This window comes from Bemisia tabaci, chromosome 8 (assembly GCF_918797505.1).
Source record: "Bemisia tabaci chromosome 8, PGI_BMITA_v3".
Lineage (NCBI taxonomy): Eukaryota > Metazoa > Arthropoda > Insecta > Hemiptera > Aleyrodidae > Bemisia > Bemisia tabaci.
In genome coordinates, this window is record NC_092800.1 from 13,039,368 (window position 1) to 13,058,813 (window position 19,446).

The 19,446-nt window shown below is 40.5% G+C and overlaps 1 protein-coding gene across 1 annotated transcript; it reads right to left on the minus strand.

The window, feature by feature from the left end:
- Nucleotides 1-11,875: 11,875 nt before the first annotated feature.
- Nucleotides 11,876-18,489, minus strand: LOC109033318 (uncharacterized). Its single transcript, XM_072303439.1, has 4 exons — nucleotides 17,943-18,489; nucleotides 15,712-15,851; nucleotides 14,844-14,939; nucleotides 11,876-13,526 (listed from the first exon to the last, which is right to left on the minus strand). Exons 2-4 carry the CDS (start codon nucleotides 15,800-15,802, stop codon nucleotides 12,613-12,615), a joined length of 1,101 nt encoding a protein of 366 aa, XP_072159540.1. The 5' UTR covers nucleotides 15,803-15,851; nucleotides 17,943-18,489; the 3' UTR covers nucleotides 11,876-12,612.
- Nucleotides 18,490-19,446: the final 957 nt, after the last annotated feature.

The window sequence follows — 19,446 nt, forward strand, 5'->3', positions numbered from 1 at the left end:
GTAAAAATACCGGTTTATAGGTAAGCTCACCATTCTGTCTTGGTAAAATTACCAATAATTGGTAAAAAAAGTGAGATGGTAAAGGTACCAACGAACCTTGGTAAAAACGCCGAGAATTTTTTTTTCAGTGTTTGCAATGAACAAAGGAGGTAGGTAATGGACGAACTAACGGCAACCCACGAGAGACCCTATACTTACTTAGTCCATCATTTTCTCCCTAAGTCTATAGGAACTACCCACTTTCACCAATCGGATCGCTCCATACTTCATTAAACTTCTTTATCTATCGCTTTGTGTATCAATTTCAATAATCAGCCCGCAGGGAAAGTAATCCCTACATGGAGAGGAAAATCAACACAAAAGTTTGGTCAGTGCGGGAAGTAAAACACCAAATAACCAAAACCTTCAGTTGACTGGGGTTTCCCAGTCTATTCGTTGTTTTCTACGCTAAATTCGCCGCTAACTGTACCAAGAACAATACAAAATCTGGGTTGGTTTGTCTTCCATTTCATACGTTAACCAAAATTTACACAAGAACACAAATATTTCAATCAGTGTAGTAGCACTTATAGTAAATTCGTAAATTTTGGGGAGAAATCTCTTAGAACAGCTGAAAAAATATACGAGGTAGAAAATCGGCAGACCATCCAGCGATCTATCTAGAGCTCTTCCAGCAAATCGTATCTCCCCATTTCCTGCCACATTCCATCAACCCATGATTTGGCATCGAAGTATTGAAGCTTTAAACATGAACTTCTTGAAATAGCAAAAACTGCACTTACGCGCTTTGTCCTGCAGCAGGCTCCTGCATTACTTTGTTGATACCGACAATGGACCGGTTGCGCTGGTCACAGAATCGTGTTTCGATGCTTGATTCTTGTAGATTAGCTAAGAATAATAAGATCTGTCCAAACAGCAATTTTCTACGTTCAATATTAACCTAGATATCGCCCTTTGAAAAGTGGGGTTTTTGACGTCATCCACCGCGGTAGTGACACCCTTGGTTTTTTCGTCCTTGCTTTCATCCAAGTTTCAAGTTGAATAACCAGTAGTGCAAATAATGCGTCACGCCGACTGATGAAATTAAAGTGGAAGAAACCAAGGGTGTCACTACTGCGGTGGATGACGTCATGAACCGAATTTTTTAAAGCGCGGTATCTCGGTTAATATTGAGCTTAGAAAGTTGCTGTTGGGCAGATCTCTTTATTTGTAGCTGTTCTACAAGAATTGAGCATCAAAACACAACTGACTCATTTTTGAGGACCACTGAGCCTTGGATTGAGGGGGCGAGTACCCAGTACCCGACTCCGGAATGTGCAAGGTAAGCCGGGCACGTTGTTTAGTTTGCGGCGAGGCGCGCGCTTGCTCGCTCGCCAGTCACCATTCACCACTCGAGTCAAGTAGCTGGATGCTCGATGTTGTTGTTAGGTGGTCAAGCTTCTACATCCACAGGTGTGGTGCGCGCCCCGGCCACCGCTCTCATTAAGCTACCTTTCTCTGTTATGACTCAATCTGTCAGCTCTCAATTATTCACCTCACGCGCCTTCAGGAAGGAAGAAAAAGGCCTCTCGTTTTTTTCTCCTTTTTAACCCATCGCGGCTACACCCATTGTTGCCAGATTCTGATGAAAATCAGCACTTTTTCCCCTTTTAAACCCGTGTAAAATATCCTCTTTTTATTTCACAATCTGGCAATCTTGCCCCACCCCCGATGTCTTCCTTACGCCTACGATCTTATATTGTGTACAACCTGTCCAAGAATTTGGTCTCTAACCTCACTTTTGGGATGAATATCGGTATGAAAGCCGGGAGGGATGGATTTCTGGAGGAGGTCTGCAGGCATTTCTAGGAGAGATTGGGTCCGCAATGAAAGAGTGCGTCAGATCATGGGAGTCGAAAATGACATCATATTCGACGTCATGACCAGACAGCTTGTCTGGTGTGGTCATGTCAATAGAATGACGGACGAAAGGCTGCTAAAGAAGTTGCTTGATTGGGTTCCTCCTGGGAGGAGACGAAGGGGACGCCCAGTGAAAGGGTGGCGACAGGGGGCTTTAGAAGAAATGAGGGTTTGCCAACTCCCTGAAGGGCTTTGGGAGGATAAGGGACTTTGGCGGCTAGGTGTCGCAGAGCGCCAGGAAGCGCTATAAAAGCGGCTTTTTACATACATGAAATCCGGGATTTCACTCCCGTTTGCAGCGAATGCTGCTGTTTAACAACTCGCTTGGGCGCATGTATGAATTTGGTGTAGAATCTGTTCCGTGGGAGTGGTATTCACTCCGCAAAGAGACGAGAGAACTTCTGTTCTGCATCCGTAATCGGTCTGTTAGTTTGGCAGCCGTGTACGCTCAGCAGAATCTTGAAATTCATAGATTAAGCGATAGACAAAGAAGACAGAAGGAAAATGGAGCAATCCTATTGGTGGAAACGAGTTTGTTATCGACTAGAGGGGAAAATTATGGACTAATAAAGGGTTCCGCCTCGTAGATTGCCGTTAGTTAGTATATTACGTCCCGCCTGTGCATACATTGCAACTACCCGCTTTCACTGATGGGATCGTTCCATTTTCACTTTGTCCAGTTTGTCTACAGCTTTGTCCTTCAATTTCAATAATCAGAATCAGACCCTTGGATTTCACTCTCAGTTTTTGACATAGCTGAAGAAGTGACTATGACAGGATACCGTATAGCAAAATGCGAGAGATCTAAAAAATAAACTCGTCCACACAAAAATGAACAATTGAGAATATTCTAATGGGCAGAATTTTAAAATTAAATAAAGTTGATGAATTTGTGAAGCGATTATCTTGAAGTGGAGATGGTTTAATCACAATTCCTCCTTTTTTCCGTGCGTGTAAAATTCACTTCAAGACCGCCGAAATGAGAACGATTTCAGGGTTATATCGCTTTCGAAGCAGTCGCAAATACATCCGCCTTCAATTGAGAGGTTAGGCAAAACGAGCTCCCGAGAGCTGGTATAGTGGTATCCCAGAGACTTACAGGAGGGACTCACTGGTTACTAACTCACTAACTCGCGCGCAGTTTAAGGTAGTAATGCACTCGCATTAGTCGCATACCGTCACGTCTCACTCGTCTTAATGACGGATTTTCATTCTGGGAGTTTGCTAATTCTTATAAAAAACTCAATATTGCTTTTTAAAAGAAATAAATGACTCAGCCTCAGGGTCGGATTTACCTACTTGCCGCCCATAGGCCGCCTGTATTTTGCCGCCCCCTTCTCATTCGTTTTGAAACATCAATAAAAACCATCAAGTGAACATGCTGGAGGGGGAGGAGTGCATAAGACGCGTTTAGCTACTCACGTTGGATACATTTTTTGCGAAAGCCCTGTCAACACTACTATAATTTATAGTAAAATTTCACGGAACTTTGCGCGAAAGTTAACTTCCGTAAACCTGTCTCTGTGTGGACAAGGTCCTCCATTTATAAGAAATGAACCAAAAAATTATGAAAGAACAAACATAAATGTGGTCGAATAATTTTAACTTATTCCGCCACCGCTGCGCCTGCGCCGCGCTGATAGCACTGTGTTTGGCGCAATGCGTGAAGTATTCCTTCAGTCTTGTAGGCGCTATGCGTTTCACGCCAACCGCTCCTGATCCTGACCGCACTGTTTTTGACGCAATAGTTGAAGTATTCATGCAGTCTTGTAGGCGCTAATATGTGTTACATGCCGACCGCCGCGCCGAGGGCTTGTCCTTTTCTTTTCAAGTCCTCGTCATCATTCCTCTCTCCGCTGAGCTCCAGGCCAAATTGCTTGTTTAGTTCCTCTCTTAACTCGACTAATTAAAGATGCGTCTCTTGTATCACCGAAAAACGAAAAAATTCGAAATTACTATACTCTCAGGAAAGAGAGATAGATACTCTCAAATATTCATTGATATTTCCCTTTTCTCATTGATAATTTTTTTTTTCTGAATCCGATTTTTTTTACACATGCATTCAAACAAATTGCAAAATTTGCTGCCCCCAAATTTGTCGCCATGGGCCGCGGCCCATGTGGCCACCCCATTAATCCGGCCCTGTTCAGCCTACCTTCACATTGGAATTATTTGGATTTTAATTTCGCTCATTGTTTGGCTGAAGTTATTATTCACGTCTAAAGCAACTCCGGATCGAGTGAATCGCAAGCCAGCTAGAATGTCAAATACGATAAGAGTCAACTCATATAGTTTTAATTTTAATACTTCCGAAACTTGAATTACTGGAAAAAATGAATGCAAATTTAACTACATTTTGCAAATAGGAACTTCTGTTCTGTCTCATCCGTAAAAGCACCCATCTGCATGAGGAAATTGGTGGCACATACATTGTTTCTAAAATGAACTGGAAATAGTAGTTCTTGAATGGAAAATGTTGTCCAATTTTTTCTGACAACCATTGTTAGACGGCTCTGGCCAGAATCAGGCTAACTGCTGCGGGCGTTGTAGAATTTCATCTCAAGAACAATTTTTTTTTTTTTTATAGAGGCCTGAGCTGCACTACACCTCCAAAACTTCTAGTGCATTTTTCTGAGATTTTAAAGAATGATCCCACAGAATGCACATTAATTGTTGATCTTTTGTAAAAAAAAAAAAAAAAAAAAAAAAAAAAAAAAAAAAAAAAAACCGATAGGAAGAAGTTTTGCAGAATCAAATGTAGTTACTCTAATTCTAATTTATATGGTTCAATTAGAAATGCCTATTTTATTCGATTATTGTAAAATTTGTCCGGGGGAAAAAATTGAGCTAACTTCATGAAAGTCAGAGACGGCTAAAAAACTAAAAAAAAAATGGATACTTATCGGAGCAGACTGTATCCTCATTTTTTCCTGTTTTAGCATATTTTCATTCCTCCTATCCCTTTATCTCTTCCTAACTTGACATTTCTTCATCCCGAGACTCTCCGTCGTCCTCCAGGGCCAATTCGACTCCCTCGGGATCAAACAGCCCCCTTGAGCGTGCCACGCCATGCAATGTCTCGATTTTATTTCCAACTTGATCGATCGGAATGCGCTTGGAGCTGCGTCAGGAACAACGTTGCCAGTTCTCAAGCTGAAGTTAGTCGATTTCCAATTGCAGGGCTCAGGTTTTTTATCGTTTTTTCTTTTAAATTTGTATTGTTTCCGACTGAAAATGACTCACTTTTGAGTCGTAACGTCTCGGGTTTCATTAATGGACCACTAGACAAGGAGCAAATTTCAGCATTCTGATAAATGTTCCTCAATCAACATTTTACGTAAAAAACGATACGCACAACGAAAATTACCGAAATCACATCCTTACGAAGATATTCAATAATTCTTGATGCGTGAATTCAAACCGCCCGCTCATGAAAACTCAATGCTCTACGTGATTCACATCGCGCGCTAAACGTTTATCATGACAGTCGCTGAGATATAAAAATCTGGCAACCTCAATCTTGACGCTTTGGCTCAGCTGTAGCAAATTGCTTAGAGTTTGAACAACACATGGTGGGAAATGAACATTGCTCGTTTGAAAAGCTTGCTGAAACCGATGTAGTGCTCGATTTGACTGACGTAGAGCTTTGAGTTTCTTGTGAGCGGGCAGTTCAAATTCCTCGTAACCAATGTGAAATAAAAATGTTAATACCTCCGTTAGGAGTTGGTTTCAGTAATTTTCGTTGCGCGAATCGTGTTCTACGTGAAATTCTGGTTAAGAAACGTGAATCAGAATGCTAAAATTCGTACCTTGTCTAGTAGTCCATTGTGCAGTTTTAGCCTTGTTTCCCGTTTTTTCATTCTTGTTTTTCCACTGTTATCATTGTCTTGGGCTGCTCTTAAAAATTTGTATTTAATGAGGAATCGAGAGGATTTCCATCTGCTTGGCAACCGCGGACAGGGATCAGACAGCTTGGCTCGGTGATGCTCGGTTCTCAATCCAACGTGTCTTCGACGTAAGCGCGTATCTGAGTATCTACGTGAGCCCTGTTTTATATGTAAACCAATACTTTCTGGGGCTCATCCGGGAATCGAGATACGCCCTTACGTCAGAGGAGCGATGGATTCCGTTCCTTTTCCTCCCCTCCCGCCTGGAGGTCTCCACGTTTTCTTGCCCACTTTGAAAAGACGTCGCTCCTTTGGCATAAGGGCGTATCTCAGTTTCAACGTGAGCCCTGTTCTCCGTATGAATCTATACGTTCCAGAGCTCACGTGGGATTTGAGGTGCGCCCTTACGTCAGAGGAGCGTCAAAGAGTCGTTGAATCATTCATGACAAATCGGCGTTTTCACGCTGGAACTCAACCGGAAAAGACGGGAGACGGATTTTTCTCCGCTTTCGGGTTCGGGGCCTCTTTTTGCATTAGCGGGTCGACTATCGAATCGTTATCGAATGACCTTAATCGATAGATAGTATTGTCAAGATAGGGATTCTTCGATCGAGTTCATTCGATAACGATTCAATAAATGAGCCGTGGGTGAATCTTTTTACTGTCGTTTGAGATTCACCGATGTTTGAGATTGGACTCTCCTCTGAAACTTTTCGCTTCTTCCTACAACAAGACTGATCAGATATGAATCGATCAAAATATTAAAAAAAAAAAAAAAAAAAAAAAAACGTGAACCGATTGAGGAGGCACTGATTCGATCGACAAAATTGGGTCGATTCACAGGTTTGTCGATCGATTCACGAGTTTAAGGGATTTTGTCGATCGAATCACGGGTTTGTCACATAAGCGGATTCCTGGAAGGGGCGTGGAGTCGTGGCCTCCTCCCATTCATCCGAAAAAAGGAGGAAGAAAAAAGGAAGACAGAAAAAAGGAGGAAAAACGCTCGCATTTGGTACTTATTAATGACAAAATTGACTCACACTGCATATTTGATGCTTTATGAATTCGACAATTTTCTGGGGGATACCCCCAGACCCCCTTTCGCCCCCTCCCCCGTTTGATACGGCTGGGTCCGCCTGTGGTTTGTCGATCGATTTACGAATTTTTCAATCGATTGACGGGTGTGTACAGGCTCGGACTGGCTATAAGGCTAGTCTGCCATTGGCAGATACGCCCCCTTGGCGCGCCGAAAACGTCCCACTTTGACCGATAGTAAAATATGAAGAGAAAAACAATTACGACCAAGAAAATAAGAGGAACTTTTTTTTTTAATGAACGAAAGAAGAGAGCATTAGGAGTAAAGAGAGGTTCTTTTACTCATGATGAAAGTGGTGAACAGAGGTCCAAGCGTACTTTCTGAAGCGTAAACTCTTTTCTGTGAAATTTTCACCTTTAATTTCGTTGACATAGAGGCGCTTTATCATAGCCGGCCTTCATTCGCTATGTGTATCTCCCTTAGAAGCGATGGTAGGTTCGATTTTTAGACATACGCACCCTTTATAGACCTCTTGAGAGACCTTTAAAAATATTTCTTCCTTTTCAAAATGATTTTGATTTGAACATACCATAGAATATCTCTGGCAAACTTAACCTATATTTATTTCGATGTTCAAAAATAAGAGGCATCTGAAGTGTAAACGCGATACAAGTATTCGCGCAAGATGGATGTCCACATTGCATATGAAAAATGTGAGACGCGATGGCATGAGTCGTGAACTTGCAATACTTTGCTTTATGCTACCAGTTTGTAGCACCATTACGAATAAGACAAACGCAAACATACACAATATGGAAATAAAGCGAGGGAAAGGATGCGCGTTTACGACGCGGCGCAGAGATACAACTATTCGTACTTGATGGACGTCCGTGCTGCATCTGAAAAATTGAAGGGGCGATGACGCGAAGTGTGAGCCCTCAACGCTCTACTGTATGCTATCAATGAGGAGTCGCTCAGATTCGGTAGAAAAGTTAAAAAAGAGGCCCGAACACTTGTCTCCTACATTCCGTTGTGTTACTCACGTGGTGCTTGAAGCACAATTACGAATAAGACAAACGGAAACAAACACACTATGGAAATAAAGCTAGTGGAAGGATGCGCGTTTACGACGGCGCAGAGATACAACTATTCGTACTTGATGGACGTCCGTACTGCATCTGAAAAATTGAAGGCGCGGTGACGCGAAGCGTGATCGAGCCCTCATGCTCTGCTATATGCTGTCAATGAGCCTGAGCTGTCGCTCAGATTTGGAAGAAAAGTTAAAAAAGAGGCCCGAGTATGTCTTTCCCGTCTTTGGCTGTGTTGACACTCGTTCTTTCTTCTTTTTTTCAGGTTCTTGTCTGATTCTTTTTTAGGGTGGATTTGCAGACCCACGTCTTAAACTCGTGTAAACCGCAGCACGTGGATGCGTATAGTGGCTTTAATTTTTATATTTTCTTTAATTTCAGAAGTCTGTAGGCTATTTCAATTCGTTTTTTACAATTTTTACTCTGTGCGATTAATAAACTTTCAACCTGAAAATAGCGTAAACTTGTGCTGCTTTGTCAAAATTTTCTGAACTCCTCTCCATGTAGGGGATGCCCTACCAGGAAATATCACATTACGCCCCTTTAAGCAGCCAGGAGTCTACGCCCTCAGATGCGAGCCAGTCCGACCTTGGGTGTGTAGATCGATTCACAGGTTCGTCGATCGATTCACGGTTTTCGATCAAATTATGTCGATCGCCTCACTTTTTTTATTTTTCCATCGATTCATGTCAATCGGATTCATACCCTCCATGACATGGATGACACAGCGCAGCGGTTTAGTTTGTCGAACCTGCGGGCTGATAGTTGAAACTGATAGACAAAGCTATAGACAAAGACGACAAAAGGAATTCAGATGGATCCTATTGGTGGAAGCGGGTAGTGGCAATGGCCATAGGAGCTATATAATGGACTAACTAACGGCAACCCACCAAAGACCCGACGACTAGTCCATGATTTTCTTCCTTAGTCTATAGGAACCAACCATGTCAACCAATAGGATCGCTCCATACTCCCTATGTCCTCTTTGTCTATAGCTTTGTCTATCAGTTTCAATAATCGGTCCGCTGTTGGGACGCTATGTCATTTCACCACCACCGCGGCGACCCGCCGAAAATGGCCGGAATTGGCTTTGCGTCGGTATGCGGCGCGATATGCAAAGTTGAAACACGCACAAAGGATCGAAGGGCTTAAGCGGGCTAATCCGTTCTTTTGAGCGCGGCCAAAGCCGCCCACACTCAACGGATCGCCACCCCGAGAGGCGCGACCCTCGGCCCTCCCCCGCCCTCGCGGCCGCCTCAAGCCTTTGCTGCCCGCAGTCGCAACAGCTGACTCCCATCCTCTTAACTCCTACTTCCGTTCCTATTTCCCATCTATCTCCCCCGTCCGCCGCACAGTGGATCGAGTCAATGGAGATGTTGCTAAACGCTTATAACGCCGTTTAAAAAAAAATTTGAGGTTCTGAAAGTGGTTACATTGGTATCTTCGTGAAGTTTTCTTCCAAAAACACCCCTTGAAATGTAAAATGTGACGAAATGAACATCAAAATTTGCAGTTTAAGTCAAAAATTTCATGTCCGACCTCTCTAATGGAGATGTTGCATGTTTGAGGAATTTGCGATTTGACTGTTGATTCATTTGTAAAAGTTCGCGAGAAACACGATGGTGCCACTGGTTTTCTCTGAAATCAACCCCAAGCTCAAAAAAAGCTCTCAAGTTGAGGTCAAAATGGAGGGGATATCCCACGCTACCCTGAGAGTCCACCTCTACATCAAGACAAACTCTCCATGCAAAGATAGGGAGCAAACACAATAGCAGGGTTGCCGTGTTTTCAGCTTTCGAGTCCCCAAATAAAGTGGCAGCCCTGTCAATGTATTTGTTCCCTATCTTTGTATGGAGAGTTGGTCTTGATGTGGAGGTGGACTCTCAGGGTAGGGTGGTATATCAACTCCATTTTGGCCTCAACTTGAGAGCTTTTTTTGAGCTTGGGAGTTGATTTCAGAGAAAACCAGTGGCACCATCGTGTTTCTCACAAACTTTTACATAAGAATTAACAGTCAAATCGCAAATTCCTCACCCATGAAACATGTCCATTGGAGAGGTCGGACATTAAATTTTTGACTTAAACTGCAAATTTTGATGTTCGTTTCGTCACATTTTACATTTCAAAGGGTGTTTTGAGAAGAAAATATCACGAGGAAACCGATGAAACCACTTTCAGACCCTTAAAATTTTGTATAAGTGGAGTTATATGCGTTTAAAGTTTCCTAATTTAGTCCGACCTCTCTTATTGACGCGATCCACTGTGCGCCGCGCCGACCTTTCGCCGCGGATCTAAGCCGCATTGAAAGCTTTATTTCGGGTCCGGGCGGTCCTCTTGTCGTCGCTTCTTTAACGTAAGGGTGTATTACAATTTCCACGTGAGCCTTGTACCACATATAAATGCATACTTTCTAGGGCTCAAGCTGAAATCGAGATACGTTCTTACGTCAGAGGAGCGGTGTTGTGACGCTCGATATCCTCATAGCCTTTGGCGGTCCTTTTATCCTTTTCTCGTCACGTTGAAACAATGCTGATGTATTACTGAGGAGGGCAGTCCGCAGTAACAACCAAATTTTGAAAATCGAGCTCCTTCCATAATATGATTTCACCGTAATGAATGAACTTAAAAAATTAAAATTATTTAGTTGATTTTATTTTTTAAATTTGAAGTAATTAAATGGTTCCGCTAAAGTAATGAAATTCGCGTTTATTTGTAAAACAAAACCTAGCGTCGTGAGAGAACGGTAAGTGTGAAAAAGCAGAAAATATATTTTATGTTAATTTGTGTCTTCCCCGGGCAGTGTACTTTTTATAGTTGAATACTTGAGGTGATTCAACAGTTGTTATTTTTGGTGTCAGAGCGACTTGCGATTCATCGCATCAATTCGTTCCATAATTTCAGCTACTTCTCATTTTGTTCGAATTTTGAGATCGCACTTCTGTTGTCATGAGACTAAAGAATTCATGCACCACATTTGACAAAGAAATTCAACGTATTAGAGGCAGGGTTTTTTTAGAGGAAAAATATAGCATTCGATACTGGTATCGAAACTGCACTCGAATGCGATATTTTCCCTCTAAAAAAACCCTGCTTCTAATACGACTTTGAATTTCGCTGTCAAATTTGGTACATGAATTCTTTAGTCTCATGACGACAGAAGTACGATCTCAAAATTCGAACGAAATGAGAAGTAGCTGAAATTATGGAACGAAATGATGCGATACATCGCAAGTCGCTCTGTCACAAAAATGGCAACCGTCGAATCACCTTAAGCGCGCCTCATGCAGATTTGGAACTCTACTTTTTTGCCGTAGCAAAAGGTTGCAAAGTACCCATTTTGATGCGAAACCGACTGATTCTATCGCACTTCATGAATCAACAGGAGCTAAATTCGCAATTCTTATAAAAAAGATTCATTTGATGAGACAAAATAGATCAGGCCAATCAGCGAGGCGTGAATGATCAATTTATCGATATTCTCCCATTTGAAGCTGTGGTAAAAAATCGATTGTTAAGATGTTTGTTGCGATTATTTGCCCTGTTTATCGATACTTTTAATTTTCCTAGGTTTAAATGGCAGATCAATCGATGTATCGCAAAGCACGCCATGCCACTGGATCAGCAAAAGTTCACGATCTACACTGGAAAAAAAAAAAAAAAACCACATTGGATCTAGAGTCCAGACTCTTAAAAACATCGACAAGAAAAAGTACTCTCGATTCAATCAGAATCTAGCTTAAATCAAGAGCCAAGCCTCTTAATTTAAGCGGATTTCGTTTTGATTCAAGCAAAAATCCGATTGAATCAAGAGTATTTTTTCTTTTAAATGTTTCCAGCAGTCTGGACTCTAGATCCAATGTGTTTTTTTCCCCAGTGTATTTTGGAAATCTCATTTCACACTCCGTGATTTTTTTAAAAAAATTTGTGTTGCCCACCGTGCGTGAGAATATAGGGTTCGTGAAATGAGGTTGCGGTTCCGGACTCCACCAAAGGCAGTCCAGTATCCGGGAATATGATTTAAATGCGCGCCTGACGTCGTAAACATTATGTCTCCTCGGTCAGCTAGTCAGCTACAAATCAAAAACGTGTCACCTGTGCGTGTGAAGAGTTCGTTCATCAGGAAAAGATGCCCCCTTTTGAAAGGAGCTTTTAGTCGGGTGGGAATCAAGAGGTAGTCTCTTAAATGCATGAGAATTTATTGCGATTTCATGTTTTCTCTCCTCCTCATGGTCTCAGTATGATGTCATGTTCGTGGCGTTTGAAATATAAATGTCAACCAGTAGCTAAGCTCATTCATCACTCGAAATCCGGATTTCCGAGTCAAGTTGCGGCATGAAATCCGAATTTCGATAACGGCAGGAACGGGAAAAACGGAGGAAAGGAAATCCAGGTTTTATAGAACTTGGATTTGTAATAGAAACAACGCAAATCTAAATTAAGCGTGCGTTTGGTAAGGAGTCAATACAAATAGTTTGTACACTGTTAAAAATCGATGATTTACTCTGAGTGAATAGCCGGCGTGAAAAAAAAAATCCAGCGCGCATAGAATGACTCTTGAAAACTCCGTATAGTTTTAAATTTGCCTTTGCATTGACCACGAACAAAAGGTCGATCACCACCATGCGCTTGCATAACATGACTACTTTAATTCCCACTTCACTTGAATTTGTTTGAGCATCAACCGCAAACAAAAAGTGGATCATTACTTACTATGGGTTTTCTTAACATGCTTTCTTAAATTTTCACTTCTCTTAAATTTGCTTGAGCATTGATCACAAACAAAAGGTCGATCACCACCATGAGTTTCCATAACATGTCTCCTTAAAATTTTTTTAACCTTAAATTTGCATGAGCATTCGCCACAAACAAAAGGTCGATCATCACTATGCTTCTGCGAAACATGATATTGTAAAGTCTGTTTTGACTTATACTTGCCTGAGCAGTGTCCACAAACAAAACGTCGATCGTCACTGTGGGTTTCATTAACATGTTTCCATAAACTTACATTTGTCTTGAAGTTGCTTGAGCATTTTCCGCAAACAAAAGGTCGATCATCACCATGCTTTTGCATAACATGACATTTTAAAGTATATTTTGTCTTAAATTTGCTTGAGCAGTGACCACAGACAAAAGGTCGATCATCACTATGAATTCCCTTAACATGACCTTTCAAAGTCCCATTTGTCTTGAATTTGCATGAGCATTGATCACAAACAAAAGGTCGGTCATCACTGTGGGTTTGCATAATATGTCTCCTTAAAATTATTTTGGTCTTAAAGTTGCCTAAGCATTGGTCGCAAACAAATGGTCGAATTTCTGAGTGGCGATTCACGTAATGCGTCTTTAGTATTTTTTTTGACTTAAATCTTTTTGAGCACTGACAGCAAATAAAATGTTCTGGGATATAAGCGCGAGCAAAATGTCGACCCTCTTTTGACCTCCTAACTTTAACTTTCGTTATTTTCTGAAATGTCGTCATTGTAACATCACTGTTTGCAGTAAACATTTCCGGAGAAGAATCGGTGGCCGCCATTTTCAAGTTCATTCTTTCCACAGCCAAGACTAACTTTTTTGGTAAAATATTTACACTTTCAGCTTCAATTTCGTCAGCAAGGCCTGAAAATAAGATAACCAGCATATTATGAAGATCGAATGAGATTTTTTTTTTCAGACTTTGCAAATTTCCAACCGTATTTTACTCTTTGAAGGACGATTCATCATTGTCCTTGCATTCATCCTCTATAATTTTGCTTCATCCACTCAAAAGATTTGTCGATAATTTTGGCGAGAAAACGGTGCAACCTAAACACTTAGCCGTAAAGTTAGATAATATGTGGCAGTTCATGGGGTAGGGAATTTAATACCTCAAAAAATCAAAATCGAGTTTTTGACACCATAACATGGAGGATTGTTTGACAAACATATTGCGGGATGTAATACGGCCAAAAAATTGGAATTGTGGCTGTTTGAAATAGTTCGAAACTCGTTGTTTCGCGAGAAAATAATTTAAAATTACAATTGGTCCACGGGACTGATATTTTCAGGAGAGATATTTTTGACACGTTGAATCAGTTCATGTTGATGAAGAAAAACTTCCTGCATTATTCCTAGTGAAATAATAAGTTACGAACAGTTATGGTCATAATTGTGCCAAAAGAGGACTCAAAGGTACAGTTTTTACCCGATAATTTTGGGCCCTGACCATGACAATTTTTCAAAATTACATTTTGAAACTGCAGATTTTAGACTGCCATTGCTCCGGTTTCATTTGGCATTTGTAGGAAGTTTCAGTGCCAAATTGTTCGCAAAAAAATTTCTCTTTGAGGTGAAACCAATATTTCAATTACAATCCTACCTATATATGTGTCAAGAATTGTATACTGCATACATTGTACACCTGCATTTGCCCTGAACTTCTCTTAAAAACGGATTCATTCGGTGAATTTTCAGTACTTATTGCTCCCACCCCCTCCCCCAGTGCAGTGTGCCCCCTTAAGTAATTGAATAATTTGATATCCTACAGTTCGAAACAAATCCACCGACCATAGCTTACGCATTAATCCATCTTATAATGTTTCATCGAATAATCATTAAAAATGGGGGCGAGAGACCGATGTTTCACGGAAATCCACAATACATATGAAGTAGCTTTGATGAAGTTTTCCGGGGTAGATTATACACCCCTTTAATTTATACCCCCCCCCCCTTTGATCCCCACCCATTGAGTCGTTATCATGCAGCTCTTGCCACGAATAATGATGGGAGAAAGTCGAAAATATCGGTCATGACCACCGTATCACGACCGGTATGATCAGATCAATCACTTCAATCGAATAGCTCATTAATCCTTGTAAATAATTACTCTTCAGTGTTATCTTGTTGAAAAACTTTCTTCATGGCAAATGAATTAACAATTACAGTACATTAACAAACCTGTGCTACATTCTGGGTCGCGCTTTATTGGCGTCGTCTCTAAATTGATTTCAGATTTTATATTATGAAACGCTTCCTCTGTATTTTTTGAAATATCTGAAAACCCAACGGTTGAAACATTTAACGAACGCTCTTATTCTGATAGAATGTCAAAGAATCTGCCGCCATCAGCCTTCATATAATTTACTATATTTACGAGAAATTTCATGCTAAGAAGCTAAACTTTTCATGCAGTTTGGTTCACGCACCCCATTTGAGTTTCAGAAAATTTAATAAAATGAAAGGCATTTTTTTCTAAACACATCATAATGATTGTTATGCATTTTTAATCAAATATTTGAGCACGAGTAGGTAGAATAGATCATTGCTCATGTAGTCATGTACATACACTGTTCCGCAGAAAAATAAAGAAAACATGAAGATGAATCAGGTAGAAATATTTTGATGGAAATCAATCCTCAATATGTAATCAGTGAACATCAGTGTGCATTATGTTAGGGCATTATGAACAGGGAAAGATGATGACACAGGGACCTCAGACCTCAGTTCTGGATAACTACGAAATGTTAAATCGGGTCAGAATTTTAGTATCATAATGAATCACATACGGCTAGGTATTTTCACACTTCTTCTTCTGTTTGAATTATTTTGGTGGACGCATATCGTTTGGCAATCAGTAAATCGTCGTAATAATTGTAAGGACCAGAGCTAATTTTCAGGGCTCATCAGGGCCTTGAAATGATGTCAATGTCACCATGAAAAGACGACTAAAATCTTCATGATGAACGCGGCTCATTTTTATCTTCCTTTAAAGGCTGTTCAGTACTGAAAATAATTCAACCATGAGCAATGCTATTTGATATCACACCTGAGTTAGACTCTGCGGAGTCTTCGAGATCACTAACGTCAATTTCACTCTCAAGTTTGATTTCCGGTTTCAATTCCAAAATGTCTTCCATGTTGTTCCAAAATGCTTAGCACCTGGGACTGTCGGAGGGTTTTTAGCACCTGAAAAACTCTAATTCATTTAAGTACCCTCCAATGGCTTTAGGTTTGCAGTTTCCGGACACTTCTTCAAAATAATGCAATTCGTCATTTATCGGACGAAGGGGCGTAACTTCATTGCAAGGTTGCAAAATTGACTCTAAAATTTCAGTTTTTTACCAAAATATAGGTACTTGTGCAGTTTTTGTTCAAATTTCTTTTTGATTTTGCATGAAATTATAGAGAAAACCAGTGAGAATTTCAGTTAGAAATGCCCGAGATTCTCCTTTTAAAAATTCAATTTTCGAGGGGAAATTTGGCAACATTGTAATGCAGTTACGTTCTTTCGTGAAGGAAACGGCGAATTGGTCAACTTGTAACGACATCGGATCAAGGAAATATATAAGAGTAACCAGAATACTCCATTGCCCGTAAGAGGGGTGTGTAGCGACGGTGAAAATACCAAACCACGTGTCTCGCTAGCTGTGTTTAAAAATCTCCACTCCCCAGGGCCGGATTAAGGGGGTGGCCACATGGGCCGCGGCCCATGGCGGCAAAATTAGGGGGCGGCAAATTTTGCAATTTTTTTAAATGCAGGTACACAAAAAATCGGATTCAGAAAAAGGTGACAAAATCTCTCATTTCCTGAGAGTTCATTAATTTCTAATTGTGTCGTGTTTCGGTGATACAAAAGACTGCGCACTTCAATTAGTTGAGTTAAGAGAGGAACCAAACACGTAATTTGGCCTGGAGCGGCGCGGCGCAAAAAGAAATGATGACGAGGACTTGAGATGAGGAGGAGAAACCCTCGACGCGGCGGTCGGCATGTAACACATATTAACGCCTACGAGACTGCATGAATACTTCACGCATTGCGTCAAACACAGTACGGTCAACAGCGGTCGGCGCGGCGTGAAACGCACAGTGCCTACAAGACTACATGAATACTTCACGCCTTGCGCCAGACACAGCGTGGTCAGCGCGGCACGGCGGCGGAAGTTAAAATTATTAAATCACATTTATGTTTGTTCTTTCTTAATTTTTTAGTTTATTTCTTACAAATGAAAGGTCTTGTCCCCACAGAGATAGGTTTACGGAACTGAAATTTTGCGCAAAGTTCCGTGAACTTTTGCTAGTAGTGTTGCCAGGGCTTACGCAAAAAATGTGTCCAACACGAGTGAACGCGTCTTATGCACCCTCCTCCCTCCGGCACGTTCACTTGATGGTTTTTATTGATGCTTCAAAAGGAATTAGAAGAGGGCGGCAAAATACAGGCGGCCCATGAGCGGCAAGTAGGTAAATCCGGCCATGCCGCTCCCATTTTATTTTTTTGAAGGAGCAAAAAACCAATATTATTCCTTGAAGTTTACACGGAGTCCTCTTCCCTTATAGAAGGAAAATCGCGGAAGTTTTCAAGAATTGATATGTTGCGTAGTTTTTGTCTACGTATGATAGGAAGTCTCCAACGTTGCAAACCGAGATACGAGATTTAGTATTTTCACTGTCGATGTATTATTTAGACCTAAAATAGAGGAAAATTTGGATCAAGAGGACAGGGGGGGAAATAATCGGATACTATATAGTTTTGAAAAATTGCAATTTTTCGTTTCATCAATCAAGAGATGGTTTCCTAAGACTATTCATTAATTATATTGTTAGTATACGGTGCTGTTCATTATTTTTTTCAAGTGCTATAATAGTGACCCCTTGATTATAGTCTATTGAATAGGGTAGGACTTTCACTTCCCTTCATGCACTGAAAAATTTAATCTTAAATTTAATCTAATTTAATCCATAATATTAGATACGTTAGCTGTGGAACTTGACTTTTTCAATCAATTGTAGATATTTTCAAGTTTACAGAATGGAGGGCTTTTGAAAATTAGAGTGCCACCCCTCCACCCTATTATTCATATTTCATCAGTAACCTGGATTTGCACATTCTTCATTCCAGATTGACAGACAGAGAGAAAGTTTTCTTATTTATTGAAATAAGTAGATAAAATTTAAAGTTTACCACTATTATAGAATACGCGAATAATTGAGTGTGGAAGGAGAGAGGGAGCAAAACGTTCGATAATATGAAACATGAAGCAATAGAAAGTATAAACTCACAACTATTATGGTTCCTCTGGAATTGGAAAGATATAATGTGACACCGCAGCGATTCTACAAGAACTGGTGAATTTCAGAAACTTGGCCTCGAATCAACTTTTTTGCACCACGAGACAATCTTGAACTTCCCTGTGTAAGGTATTTTACGTGCTAATATAGGTGTGTGTTCTTTCTTGTGAATTATCTCATGCTGCCTAAATTAATGTTGAGAATTAAAAAGTCTTGGCTGCAACGAAAATGTTGACGGAGAGCAAGGCCGAAAATTACGCAACTTTTCCTGGCGGTAAACTTACAAATGAACCCATATAAATGAGAAGAGCTCAAGTTTATTTTCAGATGGACCCTAATCTACACGGAGAGCTAAAACGCTTCAGAGCTTATCCCGACATTGACTTGTAAGACGCGAGTTCCCACTTAATTAAAAAATGTGTGTTTTAATTCATTATCAATCCACGAATGCCGGACAGACAACTAATTTTACACATTTTTCTTTGAAACATCTATATGTGCCTATAATCAAATTCGATACTATGTTGCTCTGTGATTTCCCCTATCATTCACGCCATCTGACTGATTGATTTGGTTGATGCGATAAATTTGTATTACCAAGCGTTATATCTTTAAGAGAAACTCGCTGGTCTTCCATTTTGTTCGAAATCTTAGTTGGCAAGTCAAGATTTTGGAAAATGTTAAATGAATTTTATTTTGAATAGGCACAGAGTATTGAAGTGACGCGACTGCGAACATTCCGTCCATCAGTTAAAGAATTTGTTTGATAAATGGATCATTTGGGAAATGACTTAAAAATATTTAAAAACATACATAGAATATTTGAAATTATAGCTATTTGAAAAAAATACGTAGATCTCGCTCCATAAACTTTGCTGAACCAATCGACCATGCGTGAAATCTATCGACAGATATCATCCGCTAGAGGTGCGCCTTCAAAACCGCCCATAGGCAACAATTGTACCGCGGAACGCGATCTGTTGCAATCGCATCGGTAGGTCGTCACCTTCGGGCCAAAGTATCTTAAGCGCCATGCGTCATTTAACAATTTCCGCCGCCATTTTATTTTTTTTACAGAGAAATTATCGGTTGAATCTGTTTGAAAATTTCATTGCATTTTATCGGCAGCACAAAGAAAATTTAGTACAATTTTCGGACAGCTTCGTTGAACAATTTCCTGTAAAAAAATAAAATGGCGGCGGAAATTTTTAAACGTCACGTGGCGCTTGTGCTACTTTGGCCGGAAGATGACGAGGTATCCATCCTCCTAGCACGGTAGGTACGGGCCTTACTGAGGCCTTCCTTATATTATGTGGGAGAATATGTCTTCGTTGAAATTTAGCCATCAAATTGAAAGAAAGTAGAAAGCATGCATCACTGCTGACCGAACATACCAAAAGAACTTGTGACTTTTATTCTACGATTTCCCATGTTATTTCTAGCAAACAAGAGTACAGAACGTATTCAACATTTGTGCTTAAAATGTTATTTAAGA

What these genes read in the sequence shown, in the direction of transcription:
- LOC109033318 (XM_072303439.1), bottom strand. Translation starts at nt 15,802, where the DNA reads ATGGAAGACATTTTGGAATTGAAACCGGAAATCAAACTTGAGAGTGAA. An exon ending in CTCCGCAGAGTCTAACTCAG is followed by an intron (nt 14,940 to 15,711) that starts GTGTGATATCAA and finishes TTGGGTTTTCAG; the next exon opens with ATATTTCAAAAAATACAGAG. An exon ending in CGACCCAGAATGTAGCACAG is followed by an intron (nt 13,527 to 14,843) that starts GTTTGTTAATGT and finishes TCTTATTTTCAG; the next exon opens with GCCTTGCTGACGAAATTGAA.